Source organism: Clupea harengus, chromosome 11 (genome assembly GCF_900700415.2).
Source record: "Clupea harengus chromosome 11, Ch_v2.0.2, whole genome shotgun sequence".
NCBI classification, from domain to species: Eukaryota; Metazoa; Chordata; class Actinopteri; order Clupeiformes; family Clupeidae; genus Clupea; species Clupea harengus.
The window spans coordinates 23558941-23572627 of NC_045162.1; the positions used below are offsets into that span (position 1 = coordinate 23558941).

At 42.7% G+C, this 13687-nt stretch overlaps 1 protein-coding gene across 5 annotated transcripts in view; it reads left to right on the forward strand.

The window, feature by feature from the left end:
• spire1b (spire-type actin nucleation factor 1b) overlaps positions 1-13687 on the forward strand; it is a 31125-nt gene that overhangs the window by 530 nt on the left and 16908 nt on the right. For all 5 annotated transcript variants that reach the window (XM_031576375.2, XM_031576378.2, XM_031576374.2 and 2 more), the window contains exons 2-4: positions 2380-2411; positions 10908-11138; positions 12873-12998. In XM_031576375.2, the coding sequence (XP_031432235.1) occupies positions 2380-2411; positions 10908-11138; positions 12873-12998 (389 nt within the window). The remainder of the gene's footprint in view (positions 1-2379; positions 2412-10907; positions 11139-12872; positions 12999-13687) is intronic.

Here is a 13687-nt window from a genome sequence, read left to right on the forward strand (position 1 = left end):
ATGACAACAACAAATTGTTTTCACTATATATTCTGGAGTGGGATGTCTCGGCTTTATTGGTCCAGACCCAATTTGCATTGATGGTATTTCACTTTGACAGTAGCCTACTGTGAAGACTGTGAAAGAAATCCTTTTTTATTTGGATTCTTTCGGGGTAGCTGCTAGTTTTACCATGTAATACAATCATTTTTATTTGCAACATGGGCAAATAATGGAACAGAAAATCGTTGTCTCATGCTAATGGTGTTCATATGTTCAACCAGAATAATGCAATATGTGTAAATGGGCCTTCCAGCGGCTGAAAACAGAGTATAGTCTACGTATCGTCCTTGCGTCTGACCGAGTGTCTACTGAATAGCTTCAAGATGGCAACGCATGTGTAAATATATCGAACTGTCTTGGCTGTCTTATTGGGTGATGTGGCTAGGGGTGTTGACGAGAGAACGCCTCTGTGTTGTCGCCACTAAGGCCCCTGAGGCTCTGTTAGAATGCTCAGATATTCTCATTTTTAACAGTGAATGCATGAAGTACGGCCTGTAGTCCACATTATAACGTAGTGCCAGTGGTATGTTGATGAAGTGCTCTATTTTTGATTTTTGATTTTCTCACCATAAAAATCATTAGTATGGGCTATTGATGTCATGGTACTACCCAGCTTGTTAAAAATGTGCTTGTAACATTATTTTTGGATAGGAATAATACTTTCACACAATATAGAATGCCTGACACCAGTTTGTTATTAGTGTAGCAGGAGACTTAAAAGGGTGGTGACAGTCTTGCTTCGTCACTGTGCTGACATTATCTCATGTCATGCTTTAAAACACTCGACTAGGCCGGTGTCTTGGCATTGGTTTTGTGTTCCTTGGGTGTGTCCTTCTGTGTTCCATGGGTGAGTATACAAATTAGTTGAGCTACTTCCTCATGCCGAAGGAGTAATGAGGAATATAACTTGTTTGTGGAGACAAATTTAGCCCTTGTTTGCATGTTTGCATGCTTTCCTCTTATCCAACCAAGATTCATGAACCACCGCAACTCCACACAAGTGCGCCTTTGGACTTGATAGGAGAAGTCATTCAGCCTTGTCTTACCCAAGGTTCAGCCTGCAGGTTTTGAGGTCTTTTTGCTTTCAACATGCATTGTGCAAGTAGCTTGCTACCTAAATGGTAGCTACCTTGTCTGTTATTTGCCGTGTTTGACAGTAGTTGTGCCACATGTCAGCCTTGCACAACCAGGTGCTGTGTGTTATAATGCCGTGGCCATGTGGTGATCGCCATAAACCACAAGAAATTCAACTTTAATGTCTTTCAACTATAGATCTGTCATCGGCAGCACTTTGTCTCACGAGGACTAGTCAGACTATGCCTAACAGGATGAGCATGTCCAAGAGGACGTTATTTCCGTCTCTGTTTGTGTATCTCAGACCTGTGGCAGGACATGCTGTGCTTCCTTGCACTTTCAGATAGATCTCCAGACCATGGATATCATTACATTAGCTCCCTGGAGATGCAGAAACTGCCTGCCATGAGGGTCTTTGGGATGGCGATTGATAGGAACTTGATAGCATCCTGGCAGTTTGTAAATTGCTAGATAGGCTGCCCACACCCCTCCATTATCCCTTTTTATGTGGCCAGCCCCATGTTTATTGGGATTGACTTTTTGGGAACACAGTGAAGCATGATCATAATGGAGAACCTATAGGCATAATGCCTTTATTTAACCAGACTGCTGTTTTTGTATAGAAAGCCATTAAAATGTTTTCACTCAGGCACCTAACTGGGCTCCTTTCACTCATTTACAATAGAGCCATTTGTTCGCACTGACTGATGATGGACACTGGTGCTTGTTGTTCAGCTGTAGTCAAAACAGATGGTTCAAATGCTTCTGTTGTCTATAGACATATTAAAGTTAAGACCAGGGCAGAAAACATGTGAGTCACCACTAGTTGACATACCTTGGTTTGTGATGGATGGTCAGGGAATGTGTGTTGGGGTAAAATGTGAACATCCTTTAGATTGACCCACTCAGAATACAATCCTATGGGTCACTGTAGTGAATGGTGATGTTCTATTCAGAGAGGACTACACCATACATTTGATGGCTTACTTTAAAATAAGTTGTTTTCTTCAAGAAAATGTAATGGACATTTCTGGATTTACGTAGCATTATTTGCCACAGATGTATTGATTTAACTGATCTAGGTGTCGCTCTGATTTTAAATTTATTTCAGATTTAATAAATAGAGTGAGTTGCCAAAAATACACACATGTCCTTTACATAAGCAGACCGAGCCGCTGCTAGCCTCTCTGTTGCGTAATACTCATATGGCTGGTGGGTTTCTCTATTCTTTCCCATCTTACTTTTGTTTTCTCTTTTCCACAGATGCCTTTGCCTCAGCTTGCACATCCAAACAGGTGAGTGATTGAGTGATGTCACTATGTCTTTCTCTCTCTCTCTCTCTCTCTCTCTCTCTCTCTCTCTCTCTCTCTCTCTCTCTCAGTCTCTCAGTCTCTCAGTCTCAGCAGGCTGTGCTATCAAAAATGTAGATGGTTGAATTGATTGACAGAGAGGGCCCAACAGTCAGCATGTACTGTCCACTCACCTCTCAGTAAAACATTCCACATATTATGAAGTGTAGGCTTCGGGTTAGACTTCAATATAAATTAACAGATCATAACGGGTGTGGCAATTGCCAGAAACTCTTCGGAGTCTTCTGTTGGTCTAAATGATGGCCCTCAGACCCCCTGTACACAATATATTATCTTGTTATCTACTGTATATGTAGATAATATCAATAAACACTATTTCGATATGTGGCGTTTGTGACACTCCAAACACAAAGAGGTTACGCCTGACATTGACACGGCCTGTGCCTCTTCAGATGCGTACATTAACACAGAGTGTAAATGGGGTTTCGGCACTTGGAAATGTCACGTCGAATTTTCTCTCTTTGATGTCGGTGGCTGTTGACATTTAAACCCCAATTAGAAAGGAGTAGTAATGATTTCCCTGCTGAGATTATCGCTCACATTCCAAGCATCTCCCTTGCCCAGACAGGTTTACCACAAGGTCAGTGGTTACCCCTCTCAGAGAAAACAGCCCTTCATTTCCAAAAGGCTCCCATGGAAATCCAAATCAAACGATGTTCTAGTGTTTGAAGAACATGTTTTCTTTGTATTCTGTCTGTGTCAGACATTTGTTATTGGTGCTGGTCCAGGGTCAGTGACAAACGTGAGCCTGCCTGATTGGAGTGAGTGGCTGTTGTAGGCTAAGTGAGTGTGGGTGATGTGGAGTGGTGTGTGTGCATCAGTGCTGCTTGGCTGCCGTGGGAGGCCTGGAGAGGCACGATGGCCAGTTAGTGGAGCACCCGGAACAGATGGAACACCCACTAACAAACTCACATGATCATGCGCGCACACACACACATAGACTCACACATGTACACTCATACACGTACATATGCACACTCTTATACACACATACACCAACGCACATGAAGTGCACTGTGCAAGTTAACAATGACCACATTACACACATTTCAAACGCACTCTCTTCTCTCTGGCCCTCCCTCACACACACTCTTTATCACACACACACACACATATACACACACACACACACACATATACACACACACACACACACTCTCTCACACACACACACACACACACACACACACACACACTGAAACGGTGCATGGCCCACCCCTGAGAGAATGAGAGAATCTGAGACAAATCCCTGTTAAGCAGCTTTTCAGCAGAGATGAGTTCTCACGGCGGGTTGGTGAAGAAAACTCCGAAGTCAGTCAAGGAACAGGATGTGTGGATGTCGGATTAATGGGAATAGGAATGGGAACAGGAATCATCACTATGTGGATGTTGGGTTAACGGTTAGGAATCATCATCACTATGTGGAATTGCTGACACAAATGCTTACCAGTGCCTGTCTTGGGCCATAGACCGTCTAGTGAGAAAACTAAAATTACAGATCAAAAGATATTGTATGTGTGTCCTGGTTTTAATTCACCTCATTCCCTGGATAGCCCTTTACTTCTCTGGGCACACCACTCAGTCATGCTTCACCTAAAGGAAATGATTCTTATGTTTCGATAATGAGATACTTAACACCTATTTAGAGCTTAATATAGAGACTCTCCATTTCACCCACACTATCCATCCAGCAGTGAAATATAATCATTTTGTGCCACAGCATTGTTATTTGATCATTACACAAACAGCTATTCGTAGGGATATTTTTGTGAATTGCTGTCAGTTTGAAAAGGTGGAAACTTTGAAAATACTGTACATGGTGTTGCTGAACATCCTTCGGCACTATGTAACACTTATTGATTTTATGGTGGGGATAGATACAATATTTGCCTGCTGATTTCAAGCAACATATCTAAACAGCAATAGAAATGTCTTAGTGACTAGACTAGTGTCATAACATTTTATTTATATAGCGCCAAAACAATAAAATGGTCTCAAGGTGCTTTATAGAGCCCAGGGCCTGAACCCCCTTAAAGTAAGCACAATGGAGACAGGGGCAAGGAAAAACTCTCTGTTAATCAGGAGGAAACCTTATGGCAGAAGGGGAGGGTAAACAATCAGGAGCATGACAGATGAAATCATACACGTATACACCTGAGCATGCTAGCATATATGTGGTAAATGTATACAATACATACAAACATACCATGGTATATACATGATGATACATACAAAATTGATAGAGGATAAGGTGGGGAGAGCATTCAAGTAATGTAGAACAGCTTAGTGGGTATACAGTGTGCTCGTAAGGTTACTATTACAAGGGTAAGGAGAGTAATGGAACAGAAAACTATGTCGATGGTGGCAATTATTTACATTTCAGGAAAATGCTAGCACAGAGTATGGGGTAGAATAAGTGTATGACAGTGTGCTTTCTACAAGTAGATCAGGTGGAGAAACTACAGCAGCATCCCACAGCAAAAATATTCTAAACTAGGAAGTTAAGGAAGAGACAAAGTGAGTGGGCAGAGTTTGGCTGCCAATACACGTATATGTACTGAATAGATATGGTGACGAGGAACAATGTTTCCACAGCTATCAGCAATTCCGAGCAAAGGTCATGCTATAAAAGAAAGAAAATTTGGTTAACAGGAGATACATTTAGGTAAACAAATAATAGTAGGTAACACTGCCACTTTATCAGCATTAGCAATATGATATAGAAGGAGAGGGAGAGGGAGAGAGAGGGGCTGCCCGGCGGTTTCGTTTTGATGAGTCATGTTAAGTTATGGTTGGCTGACATGGTGCATGCAACTTTTAGTTATACAAAGATAGCAAGGGTAGCAGGATACAACAACGGTGTACAACTGGCTGGCGATTGCCGCAACATGCTGTACTCGAGATCGGTAAAGGCACTCCTCCACAGTACAACATGCCCTGTCTGTAGCCCAGTTTTATTGATTCGGGGATTTTGTATGTGTTTAGTTGTGATGAGTTCTGTTTAGTTATGTTGGCTGGCTTGATGCATGTGGATTTTTTAGTTATACAAGCATAGTGAGGGTAGCAGGATACAATAGCAGTGCACAACTGGCTGGCGACAGCTAATGAACTAAAGAGAACGGCTGATTGACTTTAGCCCATCATGAGAGAGCGGTGCGGTGCACCCCAGTGTTTTCTGGCTGTTAGAAACGCAGCATATTGGTATCAGCCCCTCTAGTAAGTAATGAAAAGTGCAGACATCATGTGTTTCATGGTCTGCTTAAGCTTACAGAAGGATTTGACTGATTGCTCTGTGTGGCTCACTGACACATGGTTATAAACTACAGGTTTAGAGAGAGAGAGAGAGAGAGAGAGAGAGAGAGAGAGAGAGAGAGAGAGAGAGAGAGAGAGAGAGAGGGAGGGAGAGAGAAAGGGAGAGAGAGAGACTGGGGGAGAGGGAGAGAGAGACAGGGGGTGGAGAGAGAGGGAGAGAGAGGGAGAGAGAGGGAAAGAGGGAAAGAGGGAGAGGGAGAGAGAGAGAAAGCAAAGGCAAGGCTACCCACTCCTTTCTACGCCAGACAGCTTGTTGTCCGTTCCCTTAATTGACCAGTCAAAACATACTGCCTTTCTCAGTCAGGGTGAGAGAGGACATGAATTAGAGAGAAGAAAAGCCAACTAAGGATTGACCTTCTAGAATCTTCTTGACCAGTGCCTTTTATCTCTGGCCCTCTTGTCAGGGATTTGGACAAACTTGCAGTCTTTAGTTTAGGTCTGTTGTTGGGAATAGAGTCAAACATGGCAGATCTCTCCTGTTCTTTGGCTTGGTGTAGGACTGAGCACGCTCCTAATGATCTGGATGGCATCATCAAAGGCATCCAGTCTTGTGATGTTTCTTCTGCTGTGGTGGATTAGGTCTCATTACTCTCCACCTCTTCACTGTCACCTTTAACTTCTCCATGGCTTGTTATTCCCTGAGAGGAGGACTTTGAAGTGGAGATGACCTTCAAATGACCAGAACGAGTGCCTAATGTAAATAAACAGAAATAATGGAGAGTCATGCAACAAATATGTACACTTTTGCATGTGTATTTGTCTGTACGCCTCTTCCCCAGGTTTTTGAGGAGTTTGTGTGTGTGTGTGTGTGTGTGTGTGTGTGTGTGTGTGTGTGTGTGTGTGTGTGTGTGTGTGTGTGTGTGTGTGTGGGTATGTGTGTGTGATTTTATTTGAGAGCATACTATAAAAATGTCACTAAGGGCCTTTGTCTTTACCATCTATGTCCCATGTCTGCTGAGCTTGTCAAAACATAGACAAACAGGACAAACACAACATATCACATCAAATTGAACTTTTATTAAAAAACTATATTTATTCATTCTGATCTAGGGACTTATTTCCAGACGAACATTCTAAATTACAATTCATAACCTAAGGAAACATTTCAGACTCAAGACATAACTCCACCTTTGTGTTACCTTTGTGAAATCCACCGTACTCCATAACAGCCCCTTTTTATTGCTGCTGCAGGTCACCCCAGTTTGACAGGGAGGTCATGATTTTTCTCCGGGATGAAATGGGCAACTGTTCATTCTTTATGACATGGGGCACATCAAAGGGCAAGGGATACTGGCGCACACAAAGCTGCCATTATTGGGCCGGCTCTGCTTCAGGAGGGTGGGTTGGGTGCTGAGTGGGCCCCCTGAAAGCAGAAGCAGACCTCCTCCCTCATAAAGCTCTCAGCTTCTCTGTACCCCTGGCTTGGGTTTCCAAGGTGAGCTAGTCACAGCCTGTCAGGGGGTGAAACCAAAATGTGTTCCCATCCAATTAATTTCCTGCTCTAGTCTGAAATATGTGTTATTAAGTCTTTTGAAGAGTTGCCCTGTTCAGCTGCTGGGTAATAATATACTGGTCTCAAATTAACTCTGATGGTCTACCTTTATTTTTGTTTTTAAAAAGGTAACTGTTATTGTTGTCCAAAGAAAATTTTTCGTCTGTTGCGAGATTTGAAAGTTTTGCATTCCTGTTCAGGTGGCATTTAATAGGAAATAAAAGATGGACATGATTTGACAGACATGGGGGAGGAAGAGTTGTATATCTTTGTGTAGACATATTTATTGTGCGTGTTTATTTAGTTCTTGCCCTGGATCCTTGAGAATTCTCTTGAGTTGATTATGTAAGGCATGTCCGCAGTTACCAAGGGAAGCAATGCAATGCTGACGCATTCATTTTACTATGAATGGCACAGTTTCAATTGGTGCAGCGTGGCCAGATTTTCTAGATTCATTTGAATGTAATTGAATGTATTTATTCTGTATTTTCATTAATGTACTAGTTTTGTAGATACTATCATTATAACTCAGATGGACATGATAGCCATCATTATTCTCATTATATCTAAAAAATGAATGTTGAATGGAGCATTCAAATAAACCAAATGTACAACATTGGCTACCTCAGGTTTAGATGCTATAGCATAAAACTCACAAGGAGAGCTCTATTTCATTTATAGATGCCTATGCAGTGATGCATTGTTAAAGGAATTTGTGGATTCACAGCCAGCAGTAGAACAGACCTGTACCTAGATTCAGTTAATCCAGGGAATGTCAGTTTCATCTAGGAGATGCATGGGGGATGTGCACTGAAGTAGTGCTGTAGGTTTCCCTGAAGGCAGCACTGTGTACTTGTATGAGGTCCAGGTTACCCAGGAAACCACTCATTATATACAGTGGTTATGACTATGAACTATGTTGAGTGGACAACTTGTGGAATCAGTGGAATTTCAAAATGTTGATTTTATGGCATTCACTGGTATTAAACTATTAAAACATGAAATTGGTATTGAGATTATTCAGATGTAGTCTGACCTTATACTCATCTACTGCTGCAAATGATCAATTTTATTTATATAAACTCTCCTGTACATATGAATGGGTCATGATCGTGAAGCCTCTGACATGTTCAGTGGTAATATGTCAGCAAAGGCTTGCATTTTGTGATTTGAGTGTAATAATGACCATACTGAAATATTATCAGAAGCTCTGAGAAGCGTTACTTGGAAATAGTTTAATGGTTTACCTGGAAAAGATGATTGATGCTGTGAAAAGGTACCTGAAAATGGCCCTGTGGTGGTGTAGCAAAACAACAGGCTATTTCATTTGGTGTGCTTTAAAAACCCCTTCATTTTGTGGCAAGAATTCTTCAGGCTTCTGCAGGTCTGTAAATCCTCTTTGATGTTTTTCCCCATTCTTCTCATTCTGAGTCCTTCTCTGCCGTCATTCCGCTGTGTCCTCTCCCCCCCCCCCCCCCCCCAGTCACAAGCCTTACAATGAGATTTGGACATATAATTGGAAACTGGATAATGTTTCTGCCACTGTGCTCCACAAAATGGCACTTACAGCTGACCCAGTCGCCAGTCACAGTGGTGTACTGGCTTTCTCCAAACGTGTGAGTATATGTCACTTTTTAGACGAAGCTCTTACGATTTAGTTGGTTGGAACCCAGGCCCCTTTATATCATTTGTAATTTTCAGCATACTCTGCCTCCTCACCGATGCACAGCTTGTCGTTATGCTCTCCCATGTACAGGATGGAAGTGAAATGAGGGTGTCTAATGCCATTAAGTAGTGTGCTTACTGGCTTGTGAAAGTATGCAGTGGCATGCTGGGTCTCTGTAGCACAAGTTGCCATATGAGTATGGAGAGAGCTTGTGTTGATGTGGTGCATCAGCTGAAGTGGGGGCAAGTGGGCAGCTTTATACCTGTTTACACTGTCACAGTGGGACATTGTAGGATTAGTTAACCCTAGTCTTGGATCTTGCCTCCATATTTTTTCATGACAATTGAAGTTATGAAGGGAGTTCAGAGCCACTGTGTATACGTAGTAGCCAGAGCTCCTGCTTGTCTCTCAGGCTACCTGCTTCTCAGGTATGGTGGGAAATTCAGGATCTGGACATTTGATCTCTGGTGTTGTGTTACTGGATCTTCAAAGGGAGGGTCACTGCACTCCCCCCTCCACCCCCCATGTTTCCATTCATGCTCAAATTTTTGTACGTTTGCCTTGGGATTCAACTTAGCTCAGGCTCCCAGCAATGCATGCATTTTGCATGATCTAATGACCTTAAGGATAGCTATTTGCCTTATCTGCAAATGCAGACTGTGATAATCAGTGCCGCTAATCTGAATAAATTGCTTTGCGCAGTTTAAGACTTTCTTGGAAGGTATTTCCTGGAACTTTATTCTCCAAATCTCCCTCATTTAAAAAAGAACAGCCTGCAAGCTAGGTTGAGTTTGTTTAGGTTCATTGAGCCATGACTGTGGGCCTCCTCTGACAATAAAATACCTTCACTCTTACTCAGAAGAGTAGGATTATGATCAAGGAAGCTTAGATTTGATGGATTTGAAATCAACTTAATTTGTTATTACCGCCTCGGCATAGAGTCGTTATTACAAGTCTGTAAATAACCTGTATGCCTGCCTAGATGTTAGTGTCTTGTGTTAAGCATATTCACTTAATCTAGTCAGATAGCCGGTCCCTAGCCATCACAAGGTTTGAAGCCAACAGTTTGTATCCCCTGCGCTCAACTACAGTTCAGCTACAGTACAGCATTGGAGCAGTAACACTGGCCTGCAGAAGCTATAACGGCCAGGGTTTATGGGCTGTGATGTTATTGTGCATGGTTGAGGGAACATTATTATGAATGGCTGTGCATTCACAGTGTCACAGCTGTCAGCCACGAACCGCTCAGAGATGTGGATTACATTGCATAACCGCTGCACAAATCCATCCATTTATATTTTCCTGGCAGAACATGAACATGTGGATTTAAGACACCGTAAACCAATTACTTATACTCTCCTTTCATTCACTGTTTGTCTTCAAAGTGGGTTGTCTGTGTTTAATGATTGTTTTTCATGGTAGGAAATTAAGATGGGTGTATTGACACAGACTGCCCGACTACACTCTATCTGAATATAATGACAGTTTAAAAGATGGGATTATGATATTATAATTTTTTATAGTACGTTTCTTTGTTATCCAACATCAACTTCATGTTTTCTATCCCCTAGCTAAATTTGAATACATTTTTGTTGGCCTCTTCCTGTTTAGATTTTTCAGTTGTATATTAGTAATTATATTATTCACCTATATTGTATATTTGTATATTGGTATTGTAGAGTAGTGTTTGTATCCATGGCTTTGGTGTAGGCCTATTCGTGCTCACTAATATGTTTGAACTGTGTGTAGGTTTTTGCATTTGCTCGTACGGTATGCCTATGCGCGCGCACAAGTGTGTGTGTGTGTGTGTGTGTGTGTGTGTGTGTGTGTGTGTGTGTGTGTGTGTGTGTGTGTGTGTGCTGTGCATGTCTGTTATGTGTGTGCATCTGTGCCTGTGTATTGTATGTTGTGTATGCATGGTGTGTTCATGTGTGTTTGTGTGTGTTTGTAGGTGATCGAGTCTCTGGGCATCATGATCTATAAGGCCCTAGACTATGGCCTGAAGGAGAATGAGGAGCGGGAGCTGAGCCCACCGCTGGAGAAGCTCATCGACCTCATGACCAACATGGCCGAAGCCGCGAGGGACACCTGCCCTGACGAGGGCTACGAGGCCACAGAGGAAGAGGATGAGGAAGGCCCTGCACTGGTCTGCAGTGTCCGAAGCTACCGAGACATCCTGAAGGTATTTCCCTCTGTTACACGTTGCAATGTCCCTGCCATAGAGCAACAACTGAAGATGTCTTTGCTCTGTTAGCAAAGTAAATATTTGCACCCAGTATGTACTCTGTGCACTTTGTGTACATAAAAGATTATGGTCTATATGTGCACTGTATATAACAACTTGTATAAATAACACAAAAGCTACTGTATGTTTTGGGTATTAAGTATGGATTTATGTATTTCATGTACTTTAGATACTTCATAGTTTACTGCATAATCTTGCCATGCTTCAATGTTTAAGTACACTTCATTGTGTTTGTGTAACACTTCAAAGGCCTTATATAGGCATACCGTAGAGCAGAGTATGGTACATACTGTAGTGATCTAGTGTGGCTATGTACTGCAGAGCCTACATTAGCTCTCATTAGTTCTCCATCAGTTCTCCATCAGTTCTTACTACTTAACGGAAGTCTCCCAAACAGTTATGGTGGGGGTTAGCAGGGCAGACACTCAAGTAGCAAGCAGCGTATCACATCACTGCTCAGGCTGCATAAGTCCTTAAATGAACCAGCCAATATGTTACATAAGCAGCATTATCAGGCACACAGTGCCCAGGATGGAGGGCACAGAGAACTGTAATCTTTTGCACTGCGGGATTTCCTCCCTGCAGCGCGGGGACTACTAGTGAGGAGGCTGGGGGCAGACTGGGAACACTCTGGCATCTCTGTAAACACATTACAGTGACCTTAGTTAGCGCTGGCATCTCTGTAAACACACTACAGTGACCTTAGTTAGCGCTGGCGGTCTGTGACCACACTACAGTGACCTTAGTTAGCGCTGTGGTTTCATTCAACACTGGGTTTGTCATTGCTTTATTCCCCTTTCCCTTGCATTTATTAGTTTCTGGATCTCCTAGCCCCATTTGCTTACTCATGCCTTTTCCACATTCCTGTATTCCTGTTTCGTTATATTATGTACTTCCTGGTCTCTCATACTCACACATCCACATCCATCAGACTCATTCACTGTCTCTTTAGATTCGTCTCTCCCAAACCTTTTTCCAAGTTCATTTAAGATCCAGGTTCGCTCAGTAATCAAAGCTAATCCCGTTAAACAGATTATGACTATATGGATTATGGTCGACATGAATGTGGAAATCAACAATCCATATTAACAACCTCTCCTCTTCAGCAAAGACTTTGAACTCTGAATTTTAAGAGCATTTGATTTAGAACCAAACCAGGGCTTCTGTTGATGAGATCATTACAGCCCCCTGAGGTAATGCTAGGAATAACTTGTGCCAAAACTCCAGCGGAGCGTGACTCAGAGTGCCGTCTGCTCAGGCCCTGGAGGAGAAGAGAATGTATGGTTTGTTTCTATCTGCTATGATCCTCCAACACCCACATGCAGCTGACTTCTTACGGGCCTATCTGTTGCTCCAGTACTGATGATGCACAGGCAGGAACAGTGCAGCAGGTGTAGGATGCTTTGGCTAAAGGATGTCATGTCTTTCTCATTCTTTCTCCAACACTCTCCCTTGTTTTCTCTTTCTGCCTCTACCTTCTCCCAACGCTCTCTCTATCTCTCTCTCTGCCCCCCTCCTTCTCTCTCTCTCTCTCTCTCTGCCCCCTCCTTCTCTCTCTCTCCTTCTCTCTCTCTCTCTGCCCCCCTCCTTCTCTCTCTCTCTCTCTCTCTCTCTCTCTCTCTCTCTTTCTCTCTCTCTCTCTCTCTTTCTCTCTCTCTCTCTCCCCTGTAGCTGTGCTCCTCCCACCTCCCCAGTCCCTCAGACGCTCCTGCTCACTACCAGGCGGTGTGCCGTGCCCTCTACACAGAAACCAGAGAGCTGCGTACCTTCCTGTCGAAGATCCGCAACGCCAAAGAGGTGAGGGGCTCTGGTGTGAACCATCGTCACTCTGAGCACATGATCACCGTCTCCAGCACATTCCTTTCCCCCACTGGATAGCAGTTAACGGTCGATTGATGTAGCTAGAAAATCGGATTTCATTAGAGATATTTAATATTCTTTAAAGAGAGCGCAAAGGAGACTTCCTTAATAAAGTACTTCCCATTACTTTTACACAACAGCACAAAGCTGTAGGCTCTGTATACTGGGTGAGTGCCTGTACCAGCTGAAGAGCACACACAGTGTCTATTGTAGACGGATGAAGGAGGGCACCATGAAGACAGAATTGTTTTAAAAAATAATGAAATGTAATTTTCTCACTAGTGTTGTACTGGAAGAGTTATTCATTTATATTGGAGAGATACATTGTGACAGTTTACTTAAATAGCTGCCCTAATATCTTTCATCAGAAAAAAAATGTGAATTACATTTTTATCCATAATTGCTCACAATGTGAGTTTATCCTAACTGCTGCAGGAATGGGAATGATTAGCGGTGAGTGTGCCCCCTAAGGGGTTGTGCTATGCTAACAATTTGCCTTCCTCCGCCATCCGTTTGCTTGGAGCCAAGGATTTCAGTCATTACATAATACTCTGTTACAAAAGAGACCGGATTCTTCTTACAAGGCAGTGCGTAAGAAGATTACATTAATAGGAAGAGAAAATGTC